This window comes from Perissodus microlepis, chromosome 4, assembly GCF_051167445.1.
Source record: "Perissodus microlepis isolate ML-2025 ecotype Zambia chromosome 4, ASM5116744v1, whole genome shotgun sequence".
NCBI classification, from domain to species: domain Eukaryota; kingdom Metazoa; phylum Chordata; class Actinopteri; order Cichliformes; family Cichlidae; genus Perissodus; species Perissodus microlepis.
In genome coordinates, this window is record NC_140464.1 from 836,208 (window position 1) to 858,957 (window position 22,750).

The 22,750-nt window shown below is 44.8% G+C and overlaps 1 protein-coding gene and 1 long non-coding RNA gene across 2 annotated transcripts; both read left to right on the forward strand.

Moving 5' to 3' along the window:
* The first annotated feature begins 1,246 nt into the window (after positions 1-1,246).
* LOC146387904 (keratin, type I cytoskeletal 50 kDa-like) lies at positions 1,247-4,736 on the forward strand. Its single transcript, XM_084924945.1, has 8 exons — positions 1,247-1,354; positions 1,538-1,935; positions 2,464-2,546; positions 2,898-3,054; positions 3,269-3,430; positions 3,907-4,032; positions 4,115-4,335; positions 4,564-4,736. Exons 2-8 carry the CDS (start codon positions 1,558-1,560, stop codon positions 4,661-4,663), a joined length of 1,227 nt encoding a protein of 408 aa, XP_084781071.1. The 5' UTR covers positions 1,247-1,354; positions 1,538-1,557; the 3' UTR covers positions 4,664-4,736.
* A 7,170-nt stretch (positions 4,737-11,906) lies between these two features.
* Positions 11,907-13,370, forward strand: LOC146387905 (uncharacterized). Its single transcript, XR_014800006.1, has 3 exons — positions 11,907-12,884; positions 13,148-13,209; positions 13,285-13,370. It is a non-coding gene; the product is annotated as an uncharacterized LOC146387905 (long non-coding RNA).
* Positions 13,371-22,750: the final 9,380 nt, after the last annotated feature.

Genomic DNA, 22,750 nt, shown 5'->3' on the forward strand with positions numbered 1-22,750 from the left:
AAACCTGCAGGACACCGGCCCTCGGGGCCTGAGATTGCCCACCCCTGGGTTAACCCTTTAACAACAGCCTGTGTGTTGACAACCAAAAGGCTGAATACAAACGTCTGTGAAGGTCATCAGTCATCCAGGTCATCGTAGGCTTTTTCTGTTTTTTACCTTTTTCCCACAAATGCACCCAATCTCAAACTGTCTTCGTTCTGTATGATCTGAGCAACCTCAGCCTCATTTCAAAGAATAACTTTAAAGTAGAAACTTTTTAAGTAGAAATAACTTTCTTCATCACGAGCCAGCCGGTGTTATCTGTTAAAAGACGTTTAATGAGTTGGTGAAGTTCTAGATTAAACCAATAAATGATCAACCCTGTGATTTTCAAACTGTTAGATTTCACTTTTTCTTACCATGTTTTATTTCATAGTAGAGGAGAAGTCCAGTGACATCTGATCAGGTCACAGTTTGGTTGAAAAAGGCAGTTTGTGAAGAAAGATGTGGCTTCTTCTCAGGCTTCTTCAACCCAACACTTGGGTGAAATTTTGACCCAATATTTGATCAAAGCTACCCGACCTGTGACCCAACAGAAGTAGTCAAGCTGTGGAGTGAATTGAAGAACCCGGCACATCACCGACTCCTGAGTCATGATTTCTGAACCAATATTTGGTGACAATAACCCGACGTACGAACCTGCGGCTTTTACCCAGCAGCTGAAAATAACGCAGCATTTCTTGGAGTGTGGTTTATCACCTTATTTTTTGTTTTTTGCTTTTTATTTAATGACACAAGAAGGTCACTGTTGAGTAAAATGAACAGTACAGGAAGGTTTGACCTTTGACCTTGAGGTGAATCAAACCCTTCAGGGACCATATTTGCACTCTAGGCTAATATAAACCTCATTAAACATTTAAAGTGAAACAACTACATTAAGAAGTGTGAGCATGTACAGACGTATACTTCACTGTCTGAAGATTTTGATTTCATTTATTTACTCAAACAGCAGTTCCTGATTCGTAGCGTGACAAACACACCAATCACAGCCTCGTCACACGAATATCTTACAGAAGATATTCGTGTTTCCGTGTTTTTCCGTGTTGTTCTTGTCCTGATGTTGGTGTGGAGCACTGTCCCTCCGTGTTTGCTGACAGCAGGTGGAGGCAGAATGCAGGCCGGGAACAAAGTGTTTCATTGTTTGGTTGCACAATAAGCAGGAGGAGGAGCAGCTGCAGGCCTGCAGGGCACGAAAACAACACACAGAAACAACAGACAGGCTGCGACACGATGGCAGGAATCCGTTGGACACTTCGGTTTGAAACGATGAATCAGATCTGAAGAGGGGGGAAACCCACTCACCTCAGAGACTCAGGTATGGACGTAGATTTCGAAAGGCACATATGAAATTCCTTTCAGCCTGCCCCGAGGCATGGTGGGGGTGGGGGTATGGGTGGAGTGCTGCGCTGGGGCGGGGGCCGTATCTGAATCCCTCCCTCACTTGCATAAAAGCAGCTTGAGCTGGTCTCCGGTTCATTCTCTCCTCGTCTCTGTCCAGAGCAGAAAAAAGTCTCCAGCATGTCCAGCCTGTCCTACCGTCTCTCAGGATCTCGCTCCGGCTCCATGAGGGCCGGCAGCGTGTACGGCGGCGCCGGGGGACACGGCGTCCGCATCTCCAGCACAAGCGCTTCCAGGAACTTCTCCTCCTCTGCTGCCGCAGGTCTCGGGTCTGGTGGCTTCGACCTGGCCGACGCCGTTGATATCTCAGACAACAAGAAGATGGCCATGCAGAACCTGAACGACCGCCTGGCCTCCTACCTGGAGAAGGTGCGCAAGCTGGAGACGGCCAATGCCAACCTGGAGCTGAAGATCAAGGAGTTCCTTGAGAAGAAGACCAAAGTAGAGGGGAACGACTACTCTGCCTACTACGCCACCATAAGTGACCTGCAGGACAAGGTGAGAGCAGCTTCTTTCTCATCTGTAAACATGGTGAAAATACCAAAGTGTATCATGAGGAGGATCTGGGGAGGGCGTGCGGCGGCTTGTCCTGCCGGAGCTCGGCTGCTGCTTGATGGTTTTTCATGTCAGACATGTTGCACTTTTATATGTGGTCGAGTTTGTTCTCAGTGAAACGTCTTGGTGAGATGTCACTAAGACGAGACACAAAAGAGAGAATAGAGCTGTGAGGTCATGTGAAACACGGGAGGTGCGTGAAACCGACCCCCCTCTCGGACGCGCCCTGCAGCAGGATCTGTGACTTCCTGCAGGTGCGGCCACACCCGAGGTCACCTCTCTGGTTGCACATGAAACCACGAGGGGGAATTTGTTTGCACTTTGCATATTCTTATTGTTTGTTAATCATTTCTGCAGCAGGTGGTGAACTGGCGGTGAGGCGGGGGCAGGGAGCCACGCCTGTCACATGATATCCTCATCCCAACGACACTCCACAGTTAAGGCCTGAATATTTCCTCCTTCTGTTTTCAGGTCCTCCACGCCACCAACACAAATGGATCCCTTTACCTGACGATTGATAACGCCAAGCTGGCTGCTGACGACTTCAAAATGAAGTGAGTCACTTTCAATTTTCTGGTTTTTAGTTTAAATAGCATATCAGACACAAATCCATCGCAGGGTTAGTGCACGTCGAATGCACTGCTCCAGTATTTAAGCTGCATCCACCACTAAGCAAAGAAACTCTAAAGGATGGATTCTGAATTCCAAGATCAGAGTTCTGATGTTTGGGACTGAGCATCTCCAGAAATATTTGCAAGTAACCCCAAAACTCTCTCATGTGACCACATGCAAAAAAAAAACACGCACCATCCACACCAGGCTTCCCACTGAGATGTAAAGTAGGTCCAGCTCCCACAGCTCCCACGGTTTGGATGACTCATTCGATGCTGCTCGCTGCTGTACAGGTACGAGAACGAGCTGAGCATGCGTCAGAGTGTGGAGGCTGACATCGCTGGGCTGAGGAAGGTCCTCGACGAGCTGACGATGACGAGATCCGACCTGGAGATGCAGATCGAGTCTCTGAAGGAGGAACTCATCCACCTCAAGAAGAACCACGAGGAGGTGGGAGTAAAACCAGAGACCAACTATGAAGAAAATAATAATTAAAAGGATGAAATAACTATGATTACACATTTATAAACTATTAGACTTAGAACAGGTTGATGTTTTTAGAGAGAAGACTGAAATTCAAGACCCAAAGTAAAACTTATTGCATGAATTATTAGTTATTAAAGCTCCACCTCTGCATTACGGGCGATACTTTCTTCTCCTGCAGGACTTGCTCGCGCAGCGCTCCCAGATGAGCGGTCAGGTGAACGTGGAGGTGGATGCTGCTCCTCAGGAGGATCTGACTGCAGTTATGGCCCAAATCAGAGATCACTACGAGAACGTTGCTACCAAGAACCGCAGAGAACTGGAGGCCTGGTTCCAGACCAAGGTGAGACTTAACCGTAAAACAGCCATGAATTCGTCTGAGATACGATCTGTTTAGACAAACACAGCTGAAACAGAAGCTGTTTGTGACAGCAAAGGCTAAAAGATGAGTTTTTCCCAGTAAAATTTAGAGTTTATTAACGCAGTCTAGTGGCAACAGGAGGAACTGCACTCAATCGCTGATTTTGTAAAAACATCTATTAGTAAAAATTTTACTCTTAAACATTGATTTTGCTCCTACGTGCTCGTAGAGTAAAAGTGTCCTGGCATAAGGAACATCAACATCATATTAGATCAATTTAGCAAAGTGTCGTCTGCATAGGTGCTGATGTGAGTCCTGCAACCATTTCAGATGTTTTCTGACTTTTGTGCGTGTCTGTGTGCGTGTCTGTGTGTGCGTGTCTGTGTGCGTGCGTGTCTGTGCGCGTGTCTGTGTGCGTGTGTGTCTGTGTGTGTCTGTGCGTGTCTGTGTGTTTCCAGTCTGATGAGCTGAATAAGACGGTCTCTGAGAGTACAGAGGTTCTTCAGTTGTCTCGCTCTGAGATCACAGAGCTCAAACGAAGCCTGCAAAGTCTGGAGATCGACCTCCAAGCACAGCTCAGTATGGTGAGTTTTAACCTTTGACTGCTGACTTTTCCTCAGTGTTCGATTCTGCAAATCTTCTGAGACTCTTTCTTCTCATCCCCAGAAAAAGTCTCTGGAGCACACTCTAGCCGAAACCCAGAGCAGGTACGCCAGCATGCTGGCAGGTTACCAGCAGCAGGTGACGTCTCTTGAAGAACAGTTGATGCAGCTGAGGGCCGACCTGGAGCGTCAGCGACAAGATTACCAGATGCTGCTTGACATCAAAACCAGGCTGGAGATGGAGATTGCAGAGTACAGAAGGCTGCTGGATGGAGAACTGGACAGGTGAGCTGGCACACTTCCATCATCAGGAACCAGCTACTGCTACACTTTCCCCACTGATTTGGTTTCAAACACTTTGCTGATGATCTCTGATTAAAAATCCTAATATGAAAGTTAGCAGATGCACCTCTGCACTGATCTCAATCAACTGTTATGTTGAATAACAGCACAGGTAGCTTTTGCTTAAAGGATGATACATTAACTGGATTTGTGTCTCTGTGTTTCCCACAGCTCGTCTTCCTCCAAAACCACCACTCGCAAAGTGGTGATTGTCACCAGAGAGACCACTGAGGACGGAGAGGTGACCATTGAAACTCAGGAGACGAAATGAGACGACAAACATCCGTCAACACGTTCCTAAACGTTCTCAGAAGTGCACAAATAAAACTCTCCTGATGAACTGATTAATGTGTGTGTTTCAGTTCTCTCTCCCTCTGAGCAGCGATATTACATTTTTTAAACGTCTAAATACATTTAAATGAATGAACATCAACATTCAGAGCTGCAGTTCCTCTAACGTCCAGCAGAGGCTCCAGCATTGAATCCGTCCCCATAACTGCAGCAAAAATTACAGATTACACACATTTGCAGACAAATTATAGACACTTACCCTTCATCATAACTGCTGTACAAAGTGAGGAGGTTTTAAAATTCTCTTAATGCTTGCCTGTCTGAGGGAGCGAAGCAGGCGACTCCATCTCTAAAAGCAGCACTTCATGTGTCACAAATTCAAATTTTATTTGTCACGTATGCAATTATTCATAGTACAACACGCAGTGAAATGTTGCTGTGCAATGCCGACCATAAACAACTAAACGTAGACATAAAAGTAAACATAAAACTAAATTACCAAGAAATGTACATAATATACAAACTAAAATGTAAAAATTTACAGTAAAATTTAAGGTAAAAAAAACATAAATTCAAAGTGCAGATGAACAAATTTAGGAAATTATAAAGTGCAAATAAATGTATGAGAGAGAGAGAGTCCAGCCTGTTCTGGTCCATTGTTGGGATGGGAGGGGTCCATCATGAGCTTCCTGGCTCTGGTCTTGCACCACGTAGTGTAGACAGACAGCAGGTCAGGAGGCTCAGAGCTCACAGCTGAGAAACAAAGTCACTGAGGTCCGTCAGTCTGAAAGGCTTACAGAGACATTTCTAAGGCTTTCCATTGGAGAGCTGCAAGGGGATGATCCCCGAAACGTCTGGGGAAATATTCAGTGGACTGATGAGACAGAAGCTGAATTATGTTCGAGTCCCGCTACATCAGCGTCAGACTAACGGCGTTTCATAACGGGACCATCAGAGCAGCAGGCGGACGCGGTGCTGCGATGGTCTGCGATGGATGACTCGCTGCAACTGATGGAACGTGAATTCTACTTTGAATTTCCGTGTTTAATAATAATAATAATAATGGATTGCATTTATATAGCGCTTTACAATTCCACTATTCATTCACTCACTGGTGGAGGCAGCTACGGTTGTAGCCACAGCTGCCCTGGGGCAGACTGCCATATCGCACCATCGGCCCCTCTGGCCAACAGCGGTAGGTGAAGTGTCTTGCCCAAGGACACAACGACCAGGACAGAGAGCCCGGGGATCGAATCGGCGACCTTCCGGTTACAGATGCACTTCCCAACCCCCTGAGCCACGGTCACTCCAGCTGTGAACTGAATTGTGGGATGCAGATCCTGACACGGAGCGGCTCTCGTGTGATCTGATTGGTTGATTTGCAGCATCAGTATTTGCAGACAGTCTGAGTGTGTGTGCTGGGGGAGGTTAGCAGCAGTCGTCCTCAGCTTTATGACAGTCATGCATGCAGGACTGTCATAAAGTCCGCCGAGCTCGTTTGCTCAGGTGTGTTTTCTTACCTGCATGTCGACGTGATGAGTGTAGAGGTCTTTGTTCAGCAGCTCAGTGAGTCACTGATGTGTGACAGCAGGGAGTCGCCGCTCTGCGATGCACTTCAACATTAACAGTGTGACTAACAGACCAGCACAGGACCGATAACACCGATAAGATCCACCAAACACATCCAGACATGTTTGTTCAGAGCTGCAGCTCTTTATGTATCTGTACTCATTACACATGAAGGGAAATATCTGAAACCTTTAGAAACAATCGTTATTGATTATGGCTTCTAGGTCATGAAAAACTATTACAAGATTTTCCTCATTTGGATCAAAAATGTTTCTGGAAAGTACATTAATGCTCTCGGTGTTTGGTTGGGGCTCCTTTAATATGAAGTATAGCATGGAGGCGATCAGCTCACCTGGATGTTACCTGAGTGCCTCACAGACTCTGTGGGGTTCAGGAGAGTTGCTGGAAAATCAAACACAGTAAGAACATCTGACCTCAGGTCTGACGCTGTGAGCAGCTCATAGGTGCTGCTGGACAAGGAAATCAGCAACTCCAGAAAGCTCGTCAGTGGATGAACGCACGAAGCCCTCGAAGATCTCCTGACAGATGTTTCATTGACTTTGGATCCAAACCACCAGCACATGACCCCAAATCCTTCTGTGCCTCTCTCGACTTCCTCTGGTGTCTCAAGTCATTTTGTCCTCGCCCAGGTAAGCTTCTCCTGACGCTGTCTCTGGTTCAGGTGTGGCTTGATGTCATCAGTATGACAGTCAGAGCTCCTTTCCTTAAGATGTGTGTGAACTGTGATGCTCTGACCCAAGCGCTCAGCGTTTGGTGATCTTATATGTGCAGCATTAAACTTGCTTTAATTTATGGACCAGACAGCTCAGATTCCCACAAAGCATCAAATACAGAGAGTTCTGTCATTTATACTGATGATCAACAAAGTGCCAAGAGAAGTACGCGATGATGAGTCAGGAACGATGCCGGCGTAGTCCGGAAACGGCACGACGGGTGTGACTGAAGAGAACGACGGTGTTTATATAACAGAAACAGTTTTCATTCAAAAATAAACAGACTGTGTGGTTGAGCTAATAGTTTCTGGGTAAATCTGACCCTCGGGCAGCGCTGGGCTGCTTTAATATGCTTTAATTTAATTCTTCTGCTCTGTGACGATGAAGATATTTAATAAAGTCAAAGGAAAGCAGCTCACTCGTCTGTCGGCAACAAGCAAAGTCTTCGGTCATGATGCTTCGTCAACATCTCTGACAACACGAGGCTCACCAATGACGGCCTGAACAACCACCTGGACTCTTACCTGGAGAAGATCCTTGAGCTCCAGGAGGCCCTCGCTGAGCAGAAGATCAGGAAGCTTTTGGATAGCCTTCACCAGAGAGCTGCAGAGCCAGGCGAGTCCACGTCAGCCTCCCTGGCAGCCCTGAACGTGCTCAGCTCAGTTTGGGTCGGGTTCACGGTTAGCTGAAGAACCTACAATATTCGCTTTGGTGTTGGTTCCACCAATCACACATCAGCCATTTCAACAAAAGTCATTTTAAGCCCAAACAGCATGTTCAGAAAAAAGGAATCGATTCTGCGGGAAAAACAGAAATCGTTAATGTGACTCAGTCAAAATGTTTTTTTATTCTTTCGGTTTTAAGAGTCCCACCCCTGGCTGCTCCCAGACCCATGGTATGAATGGGTATCAATCTTTAAATGATAGTTGTTGTATTAGAAAGCTCAGGTGCCAACAACACCCACCCAGCAGTGTGACCCCCCCCCAACCATCTGTTTGTGGGTTAACTCCTGTGAAAACTAGCTGCTGATGTGACGATCGCTTTGACTCCACGATGTGCTCCGAACCTGTTTGCAGGAAATGTTTGAAATGCAAACAGGATGACGAGTGTTTGCAAAGCAAACAGCAAACCGGTCTGCTGAGGCGTGCTGGGAAAGGTGTCAGGTGTTCCTGATGATGTAAACAAACACCTGGCTCTGAATGCATCTCTGTGTGGACATCGCCATGAGCTCCGTCACTGTGGAAGCAGAAATGAAGTGTTTTAAACCAAATCGAATCACTGTCACATCACATGTGCAGCTACACTGGTACAGCACATGTGAGTGAAATTCTTGTGTACGAGCTTCACAAAAAACAGAGGCGTGAAAAATACAAGAACCATCAGAACAAAGCTAAATATAAGAATGGCAATCTGGGAATTATCAGAATAAATATATGTATATATACGTGTGTGTGTATATATATACATAAAATAAAATATACTGAGGTCAGCAGTTGGATATTGTGCAAAACAAATGGCATATATGTACAGTATGGAACGCATCATGTTGAAGTTCCGGTAAGTTCCGGCGACGTGTCCATGAAGTGTTCAGCAGGCTGATGGCCTGATGGATGCTGCAGAACCTCCTGCTTTATCTTGTCCTTTAAACCAAATGACTGAGCGAGTGATCGAGTTTAACACATTAACTTTTCCTCCAACTGCTAAAAGCATCAATTTGTTTATTTAAAGTTAAACACAGAGAATGTGTACATATATGACATATTACATATCATATACTCCAATCATAAATCTAACATCTTAAATTAATGACATCATGTTCACATATGATGTCTTGATGCTCATTCATCCAGATAAGCAAATCTCCAAAAGTTGATTCTGTTCATCTGGAACAAGGAGGCAGAAGAACATGAAGACGGCCCTGAGTAAATGTGGTTACCCCAGCTGGACTTTTGTCAAAGCTGGGAAGGCTCCTAAAGAAAGCTCCAGCCGATCCAGGAGAAGGACAACCGCTGCCTAAGAGAAAACCTGTAGTGATCCCGTACGTGTCAGGAGTATCGGAGCAGCTGAGGCGCATTTTTTCTAAACACCGCGTCTCTGTGGCTTTTAAACCCCAAAACACGCTGCGCCAAAACATTAGACCACCCCAAGGATCGGGTCCCCCGACACAAGCAGAGTAACATAGTGTACGCTGTTAAGTGCCAGGATTTATACATCGGGGAAACCAAACAACCTCTGGCTACAACACAGCAGAGCCACCTCGTCAGGCCAGGACTCTGCAGTCTGTTCACACCTACAGGCCAGTGGACACTCTTTCAATGATGAGGATGTAACATCCTGGACAGGGAGGAACGCTGGTTTGAGGGCGGAGTCAAGGAGGCCATTTACGGGAAAAGGGAAAGACCATCTCTGAATCGAGGAGGGGCCTAAGGGTCCATCTGTCACCATCTTACAATGCTGTGATTGCAGCCATTCCCCAACTCTCTGTGAATGGGACTCATGGACATTGATCAATGGTCATGAGAATTTGCATAATTAAGACTAAGGAACTGACCTCCCAGCCCATTGTTCCTTCAGTGGGCTGGTTTCAGTCATTATGCAAATGTACTGTTTATAAGATTGAAACCTGCAGTCAGCTGAGACTGAAGACGTCACCTGATGATGACGAAACGTTTCTCCCTCTGAAGACGCTACGTCCAGATGAACAGATTCAACTTTTGGAGATTCACATATGATGTTTTTTGTTTCAAGTCAAGTCAAGTCAACTTTATTTGTCAATTCTGCCACATGTACAGGACATACAGAGAATAGAAATTTCGTTACTCTCAAACCCTAGATTAAAAAATGCAAATAAAATAATTAAAAATAAAAATTTAAATAAATACAATACAATTTTACATATAACAAGAAAGCTATGCAATATACAATATACAATATTCAAGTAAGGATAAATGACCATGAGTGTAAACCAGGCAGAGTAGTGCAAATAAGCAAATAGTGCAAATGGAGATTAGTAATATACGGTAAGAGATGGTATGACAACAAAGTCTTATGAGGTACTGGCAGTCCAACGCTCCACAAAGTGACTGGTAACTGGTGCAGGCCAGTGAGTGAAGTCAGAGAGTGTGTGTGTGTGTGTGAGTGTGTGTGACAGAGTTCAGTGAGACCATGAAGGAGAAGAGGGGAGAGGGGGCAGAATCGGAAGGGAGTTAAGCTTCCTGACAGCCTGATGGATGAAGCTGTCCTTCAGTCTGCTGGTCCTGGCCTGGAGACTCCGCAGTCTCCTCCCTGACGGCAGCAGCTTGAAGAAGCTTTGCATTGGGTGCGTGGGATCAGCCGCTATGCAAAGGGCTTTTTTAGTGAGACGGGTGCTGTAAATGTCCTGGAGGGAAGGGAGAGAGACACCAATGATCCTCTCTGCAGCCCTCACTATGCGTTGGAGGGTTCTATGACAGGACGCATTGCAGGCTCCAAACCACACAGTGATGCAGCTCGACAGGATGCTCTCGATGGTGCCTCTGTAGAAAGTGTACATGATGGGGGCTGGTGCTCCTGCTCTTCTTAGTTTGCGGAGAAAGAAGAGACGCTGCTGTGATTTCTTGGCCAGTGCTGTGGTGTTGTGCGTCCAGGAGAGATCCTCTGTGATATGCACACCCAAGAACTTGGTGCTGCTCACTCTCTCCACAGACGCTCCGTCGATGGACAGAGGAGCATGTTGGGTGTGCATTCTCCTGAAGTCCACGACAATCCCAATTAATCCCAGATATGAAAAATTTGCGACAGCAGGTAAAAAATATATGATTTTAAATGTATTAATTTAAAAATTATCGATAAATGTATTTACTGAGGTCTGAAAGCAGGACCTGCAACCTCTGCACCACCAGACCTCAGCCTGCATGTGGTAAAACACTGACCCCTAGTGGGGAGTCTGCTGTTATTACAGTTAGTTTTTCTATGATTTGGGGTTTGTTTGTTTGTTTTTACAAAAACAACAACAAACAAAACAAACAAAATGTCCCCCAAAAATAAATAAATGACAACAAATAATTTAATAAAATGGAAGGATAACAAACTCTCATTATCTGAGTGAAAAGGCTCGATTTACATACTTTTATGTCCGGCAACACTTTCATAATCAGATTTCACTAAAACAAAGATACAATAAATTATAGATAAATAAATAATGATAATCTCTTCCGTTTCACATTTTTCTGATTTTCAAACATTTTTTAAAATGTCTGCAGAGCGCAGCACGTCCTTCATGAGTTTTATTTTTAAATTTATTTATTTATTTTCAGATTTTTTTTTTTAAATATTTGATTCTTTTAAAATATTTCCTCCAAGTTAAGTTTTCATCTCCCTGATTTCAAACAATGGAAATTCTTTTGAAAATCATCAGAGCAGAACAGCTAGATCATAAAAATCTGCATATAAAACAGATTATTAGCATTAGTTTAGATGAAGTCCGCCAGCAGAATTTATCACAAACAAAAATCCATCTTCATTCCCTTAATTTAAACATTACTCATCAGTATTTTAACTTTGTTTTCTTTTGTTATAATTTATTAATAATTTGTGTCAAATGATTTGACAAAGCTCCCACTAGAGGGCGCTGTCAGGTAACTTTAGCCTTCTGCAGAGCTTCTTAGCTTTAGTTTCACTTCAGATCAAATCAGCGTGTTTTAATTGCATCCATTTCACTTGCATAAGGAGCAGTGTTGGGACTAACGCGTTATTAAGTAACGCGTTACAGTAACAACGTTATTATGCCAAAATCAGGAACGCGTTACTCGTTACTGGGATTTAGATAGGGTCGTTACTCGTTACTTCGTGTGGTGGCTATCGCGGAGCGTCCACAGATTCAGTAACATTAGCAAGTGGTGGAGGCCAGCAGGTGGATGAAGGAAAAGGGAGGCAGGAGGAGCAGAGACCCGAGGCAGCCGCCCGTCCGTGAGTGTCAGGCGAACTGAACTTCAGGTAAGAAGTTATGTCCAGGGCCCTATTTCAGGAAGCCGGTTTAGAAAACTCAGAGTCAAAAATGATACTCAGGGTTGAGTAACCCCGAACTGTCCAACTCGGAATATTCGGTTTCAGAAAGGCTGATAACAATTAGTTCAATCAACGCGGAGTTGCGTCAACCCCAAGTTAAGCGCGCGCACGAGGATACATAAAGCCCTGATCAGTGGAGCACAGATCAAGCGAGTCATCATGGAGACGGAGGGAAAGAAGGTGCGGTCGACGTATTTCACAACGCTTGAGGCCGAAACCCTGATGGCAGCATATGCCGACAACATGCACATCTTGCAGAAAAAAAGTAACACAGCCACAGCTGCAAAAGAAAGGGAGCATGCATGGCAAAACATAGCCGACAGAGTCAATGCGTGAGTGCAAATGTAAACATTGATCTAGGGATCTCCACCCATTTAACACGGTAATGTACTATATCCTATCTATTATCATTGTATACATTTAATGTTGTGATGTGATGTGAGCGCAGGTGCAACCCAACAGGCCCCAAACGTTCCTGGCAGCAAGTAAAAATGAAATATAAAAATATAGTCCAAACAGGTGAGGTGTAATTGTATTACGAGCCATGGTGCTTGGTCTGTTTGTCCTATGTAAATCAATTGCAGTTAGAGGCTACATTCATTGTCCTTCTGTAAGCACTCATTGAAATTATCTGAGCACATTACAAGTACATATTTGCTTACTCTGTATGCTCAAATGTGACCCGTTATAGCCAACAGAAAAAAACAGGTGGGGGTCCTCCACCACCACCACTCACAGAGGCTGAGCAGTTGGCCCTCAGCCAAAACAGTGGGCGCCCTGTGGCTGAAGGCATCTCTGCGGGGACATCCTCTGAGGCAATAACCCCGCAAGACACAAGTGCCTACATAAGAGGTAAATTCAAAATAATACATGATGTGCATACATCCTTTCTTCACAGTCACCTTTGCAGTGCTACTCATTCATTTGATGAACTCTTTACCATAATGAATTATTTTGTAGTGAAGTTATTTTCCTACTGATTTTGCCTTCCCTCAGTCTTGGTTGTCTTTGAGAGCATAATGACAATGAGGTGTACGGTGATTGGTATGTCTGTTAATTGCCAGTTGGGCCCTTGTAAGTTATGAGTGACCTGTATGAACCCCATATTCTTTCAGTTGATGGTGATGGTGTACTGCATCTGGTGCAGCCTCCTGTTGAGCCAGACCAACATGCAGTTGTGAGTACTCGTAATACTCCACAGACTACATGTGTCAACAGTAGAACAACAATGTTGTTAATGTCTCCACTACAGGCAAATGATGACGAAACAGTGACAGCTGTTACAGAGGAGGAAGCAACAGAGACACTTTATGAGGTTTACATCTTACAGTGGAAAATATAACAACTGAATACAATGTGGTACTATGATAACACCATGGACGTACTATGTCCCTGACAGAGTGATGATGGAAATGAAGAGGAAGAGGGTCCAGCCACTCCTCCAACAAACCTTTCCACGGTAGGATGTTCAGCACTGAGTCACAACCAACCTAAGTAGGCATGTACTATGGATGTCAATGCTATGTCCTGTGTCGCAATAGCTCCCTGTAAAGCAGCTGTACAAGACCTATTTGGTCAAGAAAATACAGAAGTGCGACATGGAAATGGTACACCTCGAGCAGCAGATCCAAAAGTCCAAGTTGGAGATTTTACTGCTGGAACAACAGTTAAGGGTGGGTGAAGTGGTCAGAGATGGACGAATTATTTCAGTGTTTGTACAACATACTAATATACCTTTTTATACCTTGTGTACAGGACATACAGGGCGACCAATAAAGCCAGTTGACCAAAACATCTGTGTATTCGTCTTGTAACATGTTGAGGTGACGGGTCACAGGAAATGGTTGTGACATATGGTGTCTCTGACTACTCTTCCATCTTGTATGTCCGTGGGAGGGTCAGGATGTACATCGTGTGGATCACTGCTGATGTCTGGTTCAGAAGGACAGTGTTCTCCTCTAATTGTGGCAATGTTGTGAAGAATCACACATGCCACAATAATGTCACATGCCCTTTCTGGGGTGACCCTGAGTCTTTGAAGGCACTGGAACCGGGCCTTCAGCATTCCGATGGTCATTTCAACTCTGGCCCGTGTCCTGCAATGGGCCAGATTATATCGCTGCTGTGGGCCCGGTTCAGGGTCAGGGTAAGGGGTAAGCAAATAGGGTAAACATGGATACCCCCTATCACCAAGCAAGTAACCAGTGAACTCTCCTAAGACAGAAGGATACACTTCAGTTCAAATGTCCCTGTAGCAATTGGTCTTTATATATTTCAAAGTATTTTCAACTCACCATGTCCAAATTTGGTGCTCAGTGTACATTCACGAAAAATTTGTGAGTCATGAACAGAGCCTGGCCACTTGGCTTCCACATTTGTGATAATGTCGGCAGCATCACATATGATCTTCACAGTGCAGAGAACACAAATTAGCATCCATTACTATAATGAAATAATTTGTTAGTTTGAAATGCTACAGGGAACTATGTACCTGTACATTAATGCTGTGGAAAGACTTCCTGTTCACATAGTCCCCTTCATTTACTGAAGGAGCAATGATTGGAATGTGGGTGCCATCTATACAGCCAATCACGCCTGGGAACCCTGAAAATAGCTGCAACATGTAATTAGGTTTTGTTCATCCTGATACCTGCAATTTTGTGGAATCCCTCTTTGATGAATCTTGTGGGTCTGTGACCGGGGAACACCACAAACGAGTGCAGGAGACGTTTCAGTGCAACTGTAACATTCCTGACTGCCTGACAGACGGTAGCCTTGGAAACGTGCTCAGCGTCACCAATATTGTACAGAAAGCTCCCGTTTGCAAAAAAACGGAGTGCAGTACAAATAATATGTAATGAACTGAGAGCATGTCCGCGATGTGTCACATGAGCAATATATGGCCTGAGGATGTTATCCAAATAAATTATGGATTGTGCTGAGAAACGGTAACGTTCACACAGGAAATCATCAGGGAATGATAAAATGTCCAAACGCGCTCTAATCACTCTCTCCCGGCGGAGAGCTCTGCGGAGAATTTGGGGTCCAACATCTACTGGCTCTTCAAGGAAGGGGCACGCCATGTCTGACACTTCCTACAGTCAGGTTTCCGACAAAGAGGCGGGGACAGTCAGGGTTAGTTGCAGTAAACCTGCTAGGGGGCAGGTTAGCTTCACGGAGTGTGTCGTCATGGTGACTCACTCAGGCTTCATCTGAACTCGCTTTGTGAAACCGAAGACCCAGAGTTTTCGTTTAGGTGGAGTTTATTTTCGTTATGCTGACTTTTTCGTACTGCGTGCTAGCTAGCATGACGGAGTTTCTATACAGCTGGGTGGTGCTATGTTACTGATGTTGAACTTTATTTTGTTCATAAGGTTAATTATTAGAGTTGCCAGTCTTGATTGGGGAGGGTGGTGGTGGTCGTTAGGTCCGTCTCACCCTCTTGCCTCAAAACCTGTGCTGAACAGCTGGCTCCCATCTTTACTCGCATCTTCAACAGATCCCTGGAGCTGTGTGAAGTTCCCTCCTGCTTCAAACGCTCCACCATCATCCCTGTTCCCAAGAAACCCACCATCACAGGACTGAATGACTACAGACCTGTCGCCTTGACATCTGTGGTCATGAAATCCTTCGAACGACTGGTGTTAGCCCATCTGAAGGACATTACAGGCCACCAGCTGGACCCTCTGCAGTTTGCCTACTGGGCAAACAGGTCGGTGGATGATGCAGTGAACATGGGGCTGCATTACATCCTGCAACACCTCGACCGCCCGGGAACTTATGCCAGGGTCCTGTTTGTGGACTTTAGTTCGGCTTTTAACACCATTGTGCCTGAACTTCTTTCCTCCAAACTCTCCCAGCTCAGCGTGTCACCAGCTACCTGTCAGTGGATCACCAGCTTCCTGACAGACAGAAAGCAGCAAGTGAGGCTGGGGGAGATCACCTCTGGAACCTGGTCCCTCAGTATTGGTGCCCCTCAAGGATGTGTCCTCTCACCACTACTGTTCTCCCTCTACACTAACGACTGCACCTCCAAGAACTCGGCTGTCAAACTCCTAAAGTTTGCAGATGACACCACTGTCATTGGCCTCATTCAAGATGGTGATGAGTCTGCATACCGGCAGGAAGTTGAGCGGCTGGTACTCTGGTGCAGTCAGCACAATCTGGAGCTGAACACTCTTAAGACTGTAGAGATGACAGTGGACTTCAGGAGACATCCCTCAACTCTGCTCCCCCTCACCATATCAGACAGCCCTGTGACGACTGTGAAGACCTTCAAGTTCCTGGGTACCACCATCTCCCAGGACCTGAAGTGGGAGACCAACATCAACTCCATCCTCACAAAGACCCAGCAGAGGATGTACTTCCTGAGACAACTGGGGAAGTACAGTCTTCCACAGGAGCTGCTGATCCAGTTCTACACTGCGGTCATTGAGTCTGTCCTGTGCTCCTCCATCACAGTCTGGTATGGAGCAGCCACTAAACAGGACAGGAGCAGACTGCAGCGGACTGTACGGGCAGCAGAAAGGATCATCAGCACCCCCCTGCCCTCTATCCAGGATCTGTACCTCTCAAGAACCAGGAATCGGGCAGGGAAAATCATCACAGACCCCTCACACCCTGGACACAGACTTTTTGATCTGCTGCCCTCTGGCAGACGGTACAGAAGCCTGCAGACCAGGACCACCCGACACAGGAACAGTTTCTTTCCCCTCGCCATCTCCCTTCTTAACAGTTGACCTGTCACACTGCTCCCACTGCCAGACTGCAGCTGCACCTTATGTACATTTTGTAGTATTCATTCCACCTCATTCATTTCTGTATTTTATGTATGTAAGTTTAGATTCGTTATTTATAGTTGGTTACACAGCTTTGTGTATGTATGTGTATGTATGTGTAAGGTGTATATATAGACACGTGTGTGTGTGTGTGTGTGTGTGTGTTTTACATTGCTATGCTTGAGAGCCACCATCTACCGGAACCAAATTCCCTGTATGTGTCTGCACATATACTTGGCCAATAAACACGATTCTGATTCTGATTCTGATTCCCTAAGAGAAACTATTACGCGTTTCGTATTGAGGTGAAAAGGAACATTTTGTCCCGGACTTCAGCTACAATGAAAAAGACACAAAGCTGGAGTTATTCTGTCTTTGCTGCAGAGCTGCCTCTTCTTCTCTCATTCTCTCCCCCTCCCTCTCCTGTTTCTACTTCAATCGTGAAACTGATCAATGATCAGCTGATCGGCTTTTCTCTCTTGTTAGTTTATCGCCCACTTTGCGCCAGAAAGAGGAAACCAGCGGATGTCGCGGTAAACAACAGCAACACTTTTAAGCTTGATCAGCTGTTGTTAGAATTTATTTAATATTAATTTCTAGTATCAGCTGATGTTTGCTGGAGCCACAGCTGTAAAGCTGCTGGTCATGATGTCGGTTTGGATATGTGGTGAGAGGGAAACATGCAGATGAAACCAGGAGATGTCCTTACTGAATCATCAGAGCTGAACAGGTGATGGAGGAACAGGTTTACCTTTTAGGTGACATGGATGAGTTGAAGTTATGAACTGTTTCTGAGAGACAAACAACACCAGGATCCTTTTCTAAGTAGCTGACAGCTGGTAACTGTGCAGGGGCGGGTCTAGCAAAGTTTTGCCAGGGGGGGCAGGTAGGGCATTAACAGGGAGAGGGGGGCACAAAGAAATACTTTTCTTTCTTATTCTCATTTAAAATATCTAGCTTTAAAAAAATAATTATCTGAGTCTTACAACAAACGATTGATAGATTGATGCATATATACCATCAAAACAGTGAACATCACTGTCACAACAGCGTTTGTTTTCATTCAAAGGCTTTATGATTTTTCCTATAATGGCGGCCGGTCTCTAGTCAAAATGCCCGGGCTGATTTTTTGTCCCAGTCCAGCCCTGTATGCAGGTCATCTTCAGTCTGGTGTTACCTACATCTTACTATTCAGAAGGCAGAATTTCTGAGTTCTGAGTACAATCAAAGCACCACGACTGCAGTTTTTGTGTTGGATGTAAAAGGCGCACATGACGCTGTGACGTAGGCTAGAATCATGCGGCGGTCAACGACGGTCCAGGCGTGGGATTTCTCTCGTGGAAGTGTGCACATTATTTTTTTCCTTTCTATTGGTAGGTGGCACAGTGCACTGTGGCAAGTAAGCAAGCTAGAAGACTGGCAGTCTTGCTGGGTATCCAGCTACGGAAGCAACACATTAACAAGAGAATTCAGAGTAAAACCAAAGTTACTTTCCCTAGTAACAAGTTACTTTGAAAGTAACGAGTAACTTGAAGTAACTGAGTTACTTTTGATAGAAGTAACTAGTAATGTAACTCAGTTACTAATAATTTAAAGTAACTTACCCAACACTGATAAGGAGTAAAACTGTAACAGAGCGGAACAGGCATCGCGGCAGAAAAAGACCTGATGAAGAAGAAGAGAAAACGCACAAATGTTGGGCCCTGATGAGCTCGCCACCCTCTGATGTGGTCGCCGGCCTCAGGGACCAAACTGTGACTCACAAAGTGAAGCAGGAGCTCCATTCAGCATGAAGACAGTAAAACATCCCAGCAGAAACAAACTGAACATGTTTCTACTCACAGCAGAGTCTCAGAGGTGAAGCTGTGAAGCCGGGCTGTTCAGTGAAACGCTGCCCTCTGCTGCTCACAGGAGGAAACACAGCCTCCAGCTTCAGCCTCTCAGAGCCGCAACAGAGCACTGACACAGGAATCTATCCATATGGGAAGTAACTAAGTACAAATACTTCAAGTATTTGTAGAATTTTCAGGTATCTGTACTTTAGCTGGGTAGTTTTTCTCTGACAACTTTTTATTTTTACTTCCTGCATTTTTTTGTAATGCAAAGTTTATTTGTTTTTAGAACAAATGGAAACGGTCTTATACAGCACACCGCAAACATACAACATATTGAGTTTCCCGAGAACATTACCCCAAACCCTAACCCTGCAAGCCCCTTTCCTCCCCCTCCCCACCCCTACTCCCTACATTTTTAAACAAATATCTGTATTTTCTACTCCTCACACTTTAAAACAGACCTGTTACTTTTGCTTTAACACATTTGAATTGAGTTATTATTTCGTCACTGCGAGCCTTCAATCATCAAAGCGACTTCGGCATCTGGCTACTGCTGCAGGAGAGGAGCGAGCACAAAGGGAGTAACGTTTTCAAGTGTCAGGTCATATGAAGTGCAGCATTTCTATGAGCTCAACAAACACCAGCAAACACACAAACTGTGTGCGTGCAGTTTGTCCCATAGTGTGCTGCAGCCTAAGTCCAGCTGCTTATTTGACAGGGACAGCAAAGACAGAGCGCTACGTTCACTCAGAGATGGAGACAGATAAGAAAGAAGGACAGGAGAGGAAGCAGAGAGCTTAGAGTCAAAGGACGGATGCTCATTTAAAGCTCACATGGAAGTGTTGTTAAATCTGTACGTGTCACATGATGTTTGTTCATAAAGCTGCTGCTAAACAGACTGACTGTTATTTAAAGGCTGCAGGTTAGTGCAGGATGAACAGGTGTATGGGCTCAAAATGTGGTCATAAATATTTTGTACTTGTAAAAAAGATTTGTATGTGTAAAAAAGATTTGTATGTGTAAAAAAGATTTGTATGTGTAAAAAAGATTTGTGTGTGTGTAAAAAAGATTTGTGCGTGGACTTAGCCAAAAAAAACCCTGCAAGTTACAAGTACGAATTTTGACCCTATTGTTCTTCCTTTCATCTGATTGGTGAATGTCATGTCAATCACAAATGTAACAATCCAATCAGAGAACAGATAGGTTTGGCTGTCGGAGGGGCGCTTTTTTTGAACTGCAGGTCTTTGAAGGGAATAAATGCCCTTTTACATGCCAACCCAGCGTTTTCCTTCATCGCCACGAAGGAAAACAGTCTGTGGTCGTCCGAGTTTGATGATTTTTGTGTCACAGGTCTACGTGTTTAATACAGGGACTTCCACAGCCTTTTCAACAGCGCTGCGGACCGCGGGGTGGGGGCGGGCAGTGTTTTGGAAATGACAGTCTTCATTACAAAGCTTTCTTCGTTATGAATTAGCATACATGTTTTTATTGAACATTTGAAGAACCAGCAAAAAAAACAGAAACTCTTGTAGAGGACATAAAGTCAGAGATAGAAAAGACAAGGAGCAGGTGCATCTAGTACAGGTAGAGCTGCTGCAAAAACCCACAGAGCTCAGCAGCCAGCGCAACAAATTCTGGATCCTTTGCTTTTAGTTAGCCGTTAGCATTAGCAGCACATCCTGCGTCCGATGTGAAAGGACCTTTATGCTGCGCACTGTGACTCACAGCAATGGTCCCGGGTCAGCCCTGACTTTGTGTTAAACTAATCCTAAAGTAATAATGGTATTTCTAACCACTGATATAGCACAACTTTATCCTTTCAACAGCTGCTGAAAGTTAGGGAACCTAGCTGCTATCGGATATTTATATAGAGATCCTCCAGCTTCAAACTGTATCACCCTTCAAGGACCTGCAGTTCAAAAAAGCGCCCCTCCGACAGCAAAACCCATCTGTTCTCTGATTGGATTGTTACATTTGTGATTGACATGACATTGACCAATCAGATGAAAGGAAGAAAAATAGGGTCAAAATTCGTACTTGTAACTTGCAGGGGTTTTTTTCTAAGTCCACACACAAATCTTTTTTACACATACAAATCTTTTTTACGCACACACAAATCTTTTTTACACACACACAAATCTTTTTTACACACACAAATCTTTTTTACACACACACAAATCTTTTTTACACACACAAATCTTTTTTACACACACACAAATCTTTTTTACACATACAAATCTTTTTTACAAGTACAAAATATTTATGACCACATTTTGAGCCCATACAGGTGAGTCTGCTGCACAGTGATGGTTTAAAGTAAAGACCAGTGTGTGACTGTCTAATATAAAGACAGCATACACAGCGTGCTGTCAGTGTGGAGGATGAAACCAGCCAGGACAACTCATGAAACATCTGCTCACATCTGGTTGAATTCAGGTGCGAGCACACCTGTGTGTACAGCCTGCACTAAGAAAACTTAGCTCCACTGCAGCTCTCAGTAGATGATTGTGAGCTATGATTATTTTCCCACACTGAGACATTCAGCTGATTTCAGGTTCCCCCACCTACTGAATCCACTTTAACCTCTGACTTTTCACATTTTCCTGCTTAGAGTCAAAGTCACAGGCAACAGGAAAAGCTCATGTTCTACGTAACTGACTCAAGCTGAGCACATTTATTAGAATGAAAACAAACTGAAATAAAGTTTCTGTTTCCATCTACTGATATTATTTTGTTGCTACATTAGGCTCAGGCTTCAGTTAGCTTTGCACAAAAATGGAAACATTCTCCAAAGAGCTACTTTTACTTTCTTACTTTGAGTACATGTCAGAGCCGCCAACAGACCTCCCCTCGGTGTGTGGAGGTCCTGTTCATGGTTCAGGTCAAAGAGGCGTTTGCAGAATAAATATTGATAAATATTAATATTATTATTGGTTATTAGCTCTATAGTTGATTCAGTTTTCCGTGTTTTTAAGGGAACAGGTGAACGTGAGCGCTGTGGTGCATACAGGGTGTCCCTCACGTCCACATCAGGCTCTGAGGCAGTTTCAGCGTCAGGTGTTTGTTAAAGTATTCATCACTGTGAGATTCACGGTTTGGTGAATTTATCACTCACATATCTCGATTCCCTGCGTGGTTGTTGTATTGTGACACACACAGCTCTGAAATTCATATCTAATGAGGTCGTCCGCAGTAATAACTGAGTTCACAGGTTCACCAACACTGCACAGACAGGGTGTGCTGTGACTGAACTCTGACTCAGTCCTCACCCTGCACGTTCACAGCCCTCGATAATAAACCACGGCGTACGGCCCACACCACCTGAGCACGCCCGAGCTCGCCTGATCTAAGCCGGCCCGGTTACTACTTGGATGGGAAAACCTGGATTTTACTGAAACTGAGTTTCAGGTTTTCAGTCTCATTTCTGCGCAGATGCAGAGACGTTTGATCCTGAACTGATCTTCTCTGTGAACACACCTTTACAGGTCGTTTATTTGAACGTGTGCCGAGCTGCAGCTTTAATGTGCCTGTATCAGTGTGTCGGGCTTTAATAAGCAGGGAAACAGGAGCGACGCACACGCGTGCGCAGTAACGGTGCCTTCATTAACGTCTGGACAGCTCTGAGGGATTTTTAGTCACAGACGCAAACTCTGCTTCTCGTTCACTCGGTTTTACACTTTCTGCATCTTCACCGGTTCAGAAGCTTCTTTCTGAAACTCCAACAAAGATGTTTCTGTTTCAGTGCTCTGAAAGCTGCCGTGGTTGCTTCTGCATCTGTGGCTGAATTGTGCGTCCTTTGTGTTGCTGAATCAGTTGAGTGAGCACACTTGTGTGACAGCCTGCACAGTCAAAGCAGGACTCATGTAAAGAGTTGTGATGTCTGCATTTGCTCCTTAAACTGAACTAATGGAAAAGACTGAAATCCTTCTGATAAACAGCAGCAGTGCTGTTCACACCTGAGGCCGAGGTCAGTAAATAACTCGTCTGTCTGCCTATTTTCAGCCTCGTTTCTGTCGCACATGTGTTTGTGTAACGGCTGGTTGTGCTATTTGATGCTGGAGTGAGTCCAACAGCCCTGAGGCTTAGAAACTGCTGGAAGGCTTTG